This window comes from Paramormyrops kingsleyae, chromosome 11 (genome assembly GCF_048594095.1).
Source record: "Paramormyrops kingsleyae isolate MSU_618 chromosome 11, PKINGS_0.4, whole genome shotgun sequence".
NCBI classification, from domain to species: Eukaryota; Metazoa; Chordata; class Actinopteri; order Osteoglossiformes; family Mormyridae; genus Paramormyrops; species Paramormyrops kingsleyae.
In genome coordinates this window covers 15898235-15904234 of record NC_132807.1, presented here as the reverse complement: position 1 = coordinate 15904234, position 6000 = coordinate 15898235, and the positions used below count along the sequence as shown (strand labels likewise).

The window sequence follows — 6000 nt, the reverse complement described above, 5'->3', positions numbered from 1 at the left end:
GAGAATCTGTTGACTGTTTGCCTGAAACCTCAAACATAATAATTGTTTTAAGTAGCGCACTTCTGTTAAGATAGATAAATAAATTAATAAAATTTAAAATGTGTTTCTTTGATTGATTCTATGAAGCTCTTCCTGAAAAGCTGAATACTAAAACAGGAGGTTATCCCGTCCTAATGAAGTAGCAGCAAAGCATTGTAGCTTGCATGTTAATCTATTGCTGATGCATTGGTGACGAATAAAGACTCTCAAATAACATTGCAATGCAGGCTAAATATTTAGTCCAGTTAAAAAGAATGCACACCCAATTTGCACAGTGTGTCTCTATTATTTATTTCTTTAAGACTTTAACTGCCTCTTACTTTAATGCACAATTTGCTTTTCCTCATTTTTGTGATTGCATCGACTTGGCAAGTGCTTAACACTCTCGTTGTAACACAATGGCAATTTAAACAGCTTAATCTTTAATAATATATTAAGATTAACATTGTCATTTTGGGTTTTTTTGGATACCACAACATACTAAGGTTTCTATGATACTCTTGCTGGAAATAAATATGTATACAAAAAGAATTCTGGAAAGAGACTCTACCTAGGTAGTAGCCAGCCGCAGAGTAAACAGAGCGAGTGTTTGCCTTGCCCCCGTTTGAGCTGTGCTCCCTGACCCCAGTGGCAGTCCCTTCTCACTACACTGCACTCTCAGGCTTTCTTTCTCCTCCCAGATCGAGGCTGCTCTGTCTCTCTCTCACACAGACACACACACACACACACACACACACACACACACACCCCCGGCTAGTTCTCTGTTTTTGCCCGTCTCATTTCCACTAAGAGCCAGCCGGGGGTCCCTCAGGGTCGAAGGTTCTGCCCCGCTCACTCTGGCTCCAACCTTTCCGCCTCCCGCGCCAGCTTTCATCCTTCATGGATCGGCGTCTTTAACTGCACAGAGGGCGACCCCGGCACGCATCCCGGCCGACGGAAAGGTAATCACTCTCCTGATTAGCGAGACAATTGCGGGGGGAGAATAAGACACAAAGCGCTAGGTTAGAGGTGCCTTGTCATTTACGAGGGGGAACGACTCAGGGCTTACTACACTTCCATCGCATATGCCGATATTTTTGCGCGTAGTTGGTACCAGACTGCACAGTTGGATGCATTCATAACTCAGTTTTGCTCCAAAAACAATAATATTGTGTAAGGCGGCGCGGGGATCTTGTAGTCTGCCGTGTCAGAGGTTCAATTTAGTCCCTTTTCCGAAGAAGTGACTCGGGTGAGCCGCCGCGTTAGTCGCCAGTATGCTTTTAATAACTTATCCTTCCTCAGTTTCTCTGAACGCCAAATTAAAACACGGTACGCTACATAGGTCATTGTGCAAGGCAGAAATGCTACGGATAAAAAGTCGAAGCGGGAAAGCTTTTTCGTATCTCGTTGCTCAGACAGAAAGCTAAGCGGCTAGCTCGTTAGCCGCGACTGTAGTTCTGCCGTATTTACCTCCGTCACGCCAGCACCGGCCGAGCGTTTAGCTTCGGTGCCGTTTCATTTCTCCGAATGGAGTCGTGCGAAAAGCCGCGGTCAAAGTTCACCACGGTCAGTCTGAATCCAGGCGCTGGCGAAAGGAAAGACCCGCTCACTGTTTTCACCCTTCACTAGATAGTCTCAACGTTACCTCGGAGGCCTATGTTGTTTTAAGTGCGGTAGGAGGACTTTTGAAGAAACGATTCTACGTTATAATGTAGCCCGGGTAGCATGGGCGCTGCTGCCCTACATAACGATCCTTTGTAACCGGTGTGTGATGAGATCCCATAACCCCGCTTTCCGGCCGGCACGCAAACGCCACCGCGTAGCTCAGATTTTCGAAATAATTCATCTGCTTGTGTGTTTTTAGCCTCGCTACGGCCCCTTAGACGCTGGCTCGAATAAAATGAGGCTGGGTGTGTAGCAGTGATTGTTAGTGGAGTTTTACATGAATGGTGGTGGGCAGGAGATCGTGTATAAAAGACCGGGGGGATCCATTGGTCGCCTACTGTAATCAATCAAATCGACGTGCGAGCAGAGCCGAGCAGAGCGCCGCCGAAGCCCGGGAGAGGCACCCTCCAGGACGGCATGAGGAAGCGAGTCTTGCCGGTAACCCGAAATTCGAGCAGGGTCAGTTTCGGAAGCTCGAACGGCGTTTGCTCACTGGCTTTGACGTTTATTTCGCAGTTTTCGCATTAGTTTTTTTTAGTATGATGTATTTTTTTGAACGATGGGGACATTGTAGTCGTGTTATTCTGAAGTAAATCCAGCAGTTTGTGTATCGTTTATTATAACCTATACTTACGTTATTTTTGTTTTTTTACATGTATTAAATAGTAATTTTTTTGTCTGAAGAACAGATACAGTAATAAAAGTTGCGTTTAATTTGTGCACGTGAAAATGTGTGGGTAAAATAAAGGATGAAACTAGTAATTTATTTTTAACACGAGTAAACATTTTTTTAGTGAAATATCGTTAAATGACGACGACTAGTGTTAGTTGTTTTTCTTTTTTATTGATTTATATTGTTTTTTTTCCTTACAGGAATGCATATTTTGTAATGTTTTGTGCCCTTACTGTTGATAATATCTACAGTTTAAAATGCTAGATAATTTGCTTGTGTTATTGTTCTGTGGTCAGGTAGCACCCTAGGCCGTTTAGTTGCCAAACTTTTCAGTCCACGATAACCAAAATAAGTGCCAGAGCCTCGCGACCCCCATTTTCCAGGGGGAGGGGGGTTCCCGCTGTAGAATTCGTCCCCCCCCAGAAGATATTGACGATTGTTTTAAAATTTTTAGCTACATGCTCTGGAAATCATCTCGCGACCCCCTAAGGACCCTAGGAGTACTCACATGCTGAAGCTGTTTTTATTTATTTTTTTTAAGAAAAAAACACAAACACGACAATGAGGCAAATATATACATGAGCTAATTGTAGTGTTGATTGGAGTAATTGAATGAACAATAATTGAATATGATATTTTAATTTTAAAAATCCTCATTTCATAGATTTATTTGTAATTTAAATCATGATCTGATTTATAAGCATTGTATGTTTATATGTTGCAAGTTATACTCTGCTTTATGGTAGAAGCAAATTCTTTTAAATGGTTGAATTATTTGGAAATATTAAGCATTCTAGAGCTTTACGTTCTCTCTTCTCTCTTTCTCCCATGATTGTCATTGTTATGGATACAGACTGTGGCCAAGTGTGGTGCAGTTCTGTTCTGAGCTGAGGTTCTGAAGGATGCACACAGTCCGGCTTGGCCCTGGATCCTTGTGAACTGCTCATGTCCAAAAGGTGGAAGAATGGCTCATGGAATCCCCCCCCAGGGCAAAGTGACCATCACGGTTGACGAGTACAGTTCTAATCCCACACAAGCCTTCACGCACTACAACATCAACCAGAGCCGCTTCCAGCCCCCTCACGTCCACATGTGAGTATATCACTCAGCTGGCAAAGCAGTGTATGGTGCTGACCTCTGTCATTTTCCTTGAGTCTGTAGAGTATTTTTTCTCCATCAAGAAACATTTGGTTTTGTTGAAGTTTGGGTTGGTGTTGTTTTTATTTCTTTTGTTGTGAGCCATCTGACCATTTCTTATCTTGTGACTTGTGAGCTAAATGCTGAACTTGCAGTTAATTACGAGTAGTTTTAACTTAAAATATAAGTTCTGGCTAGTTATCCAAATGTGGTTTCTACAAGACATAATCATAGAAAGGTATTTGTAGTCTACAGTCATATGGAAAATTGTGATGCATTTAACATACTGCAGTTCTAGAGTTTTTTTTCTTTTCTTGAAAATAAGTTTTAGTTTTTCAAACTTTCAAAGTCAGAAGGGACTAACCTAACCTCCTCGCCCCATGGACCTTTTTGCCCACCATGTACAGCCTTTCTTATAGAATAAGTGCTCTGTTCTGGGAAAGTAAGCACTGTTTAGATTTGTGAGATAATCATCTACTCCATCTGGGGTTTGTGCTCTGTCAGCAGTAGGATTCTTTACGTATAAAGTTGGCTTGGAGCACATGGAGCGCCCATTTGAAACTTAATATGCCTTGATATTTTCTTTGGTGCCCTACACGGAGTGCTTTGAAAAGGTAGTATAGTTTTTCCAGCAGACCACATCATTTTTTGTTGTGGCACAACACATGGCTCTGTGACCTGAATGTGAAGTGGGAGAAAAAAGATATTGTCACTCGTAGATTGAATCCGGGACTTCAAACATGGTGCTCTGCTCAACTAACACTGCCAACCTTCTATCTTTTGACACCCCCCCCCCCCCTTTCTTTTTGTGGAGTAAATAAAAAGAAATTGAACATGATTGTTCTACAGTTCCATACCTAATGGTGCGGTGAGTTGAGCAGAGCATGCAAGAAGTTGTAAAGCAGCAGTCAGAATTGCTTTGGTCAGGTGCTGTTATTCTCAGTGGGTGCTACCTTAGGGTTTCTCGTTTATCTGGACTCAGTCATACCTGAAATATAACTTTATTAATGCATGGATTTCACCCTAATTTTTTACCCCGTTTTACATCTTGTACGAGTTCAAAAAAACATTTCCATTTTGCATTTTTTTTTTGTTTATTTGTATCTTTTAGCAAGATGTGAGTTTGCAAACCGTGTCTGCCTTGATTGAAACCAGCTGATAACAGTTTAGATTGCTCCAGTTAATGGACTTCTGTAATGCTTCCTACGTATTTTATAGACCCACTTAAGGTTGGCTGCGTTCATGAGGAAATTCATGTTTTGGACTTGTTTTGAAGTTTATTTTGTGGTTTTGTTGTTTGTCAAGGCTGTTGGGCAGACAGGATTAAACCTTTGTATGTTTTGTTAGTCTGGGGAGAAGGTGCCCTTTTTTCTAGATTTTCGGAATTAGAAAACTATTATTGTCTTGAAGGAAATTTACTTAGTAAAACCAACATTTTGGCTGTTTATTTTTCTCTTTGCCCTGAGTAATTTTAAATCATTTATCATATTGACTACCAATTCTATATAAACAATCTTGTAATAGCAATAGTTAATAGTGACATTAGTTTTGTTCATTGTTGTTACCTTGCCATACATCTGCTGACAGCATTATCTGGTCTTTAGAGAGGCACAATTATGAATTTCTCATAAATGAGTGAACTTGTCTCGACTGTTCAGTATCCTGTGGTCAAGCCTTCCTTCTCCATAGTTGTAACTCTGTCTCATCTTTACATTCCAGGCTTGTTTAGGTTTGCTGATATAGATGTCCTGTTAAATTTAATCAGGAAAGCAAAACTGTAGTTCCTTACCTGAAGCAGCCTAGAGAGACATTGAAGTCACTCTCAGGAGTATGTGAGCAGGCTTTTTTACTTCTTGGGCTGCTGTGGATGCAACTCAAGCCAGTGAAATACGAGAAGCCCTGATTAAGTTCCTCTGCGCCTGCCATTGCAGGGGTTAAGTGACAGTTGACATGGCACAGGTCTGTGCTGTACAGCTGAAGTCCTCTGAGCTGAACCTGGCTTGGCTCTAGAGGCCTTTTCTCTGCTGCAAGGGAGCACTTGGCCAGTGATGCCATTTCCAATCATGTCTATAAACACAGCCACCATTTTTTCCCTTGCAACAGCAGACCACCTTTGGATTGGCATAGTAGCTTGCCACCGTTTGTATTTGTGCAAGCAGGTTATTAGCAGACCGAATTAAAAATGCACAGTATGCAAAGTAGTAGCATTTATTTAGTTCTGCAGGTTTATATGTTACAGTACCTCTGGCTTCTAGTGGCACACCACAGTTAATGACAGGAGCAGCCTGTTCCTTTGTGTGATTTTCCTCCAGTGAAAGGGGATTAGTAGTGAGCATATGTATGTATGTACGTGTGTGTGTGTATAATATGAAGATAATTTTAAACAGCTTAATTGTGCTACCATTGACAATTGTGGCTATTCTTCCTTTTTGGCCCAGGCCTGGTAATAACATTGTGGGTGGGTGCCCATAAGGGGATCCCTGTACAGGAATGATAAGCCCACTTCC

General features: G+C 41.7%; 1 protein-coding gene across 3 annotated transcripts in view; it reads left to right on the top strand.

Moving 5' to 3' along the window:
* Positions 1-759: 759 nt before the first annotated feature.
* The window catches only part of mpped2a (metallophosphoesterase domain containing 2a), a 55855-nt gene continuing 50614 nt past the window's right edge, over positions 760-6000 (top strand). Inside the window, exons 1-2 of one of the 3 annotated variants that reach the window (XM_023817925.2) lie at positions 760-980; positions 3210-3448. In XM_023817925.2, the coding sequence (XP_023673693.1) occupies positions 3321-3448 (128 nt within the window). In that variant the 5' untranslated portion in view covers positions 760-980; positions 3210-3320. Of the gene's footprint in view, positions 981-1998; positions 2143-3209; positions 3449-6000 lie in introns of those variants that run through there. The other 2 variants (XM_023817944.2, XM_023817934.2) reach the window with 2 other exon arrangements.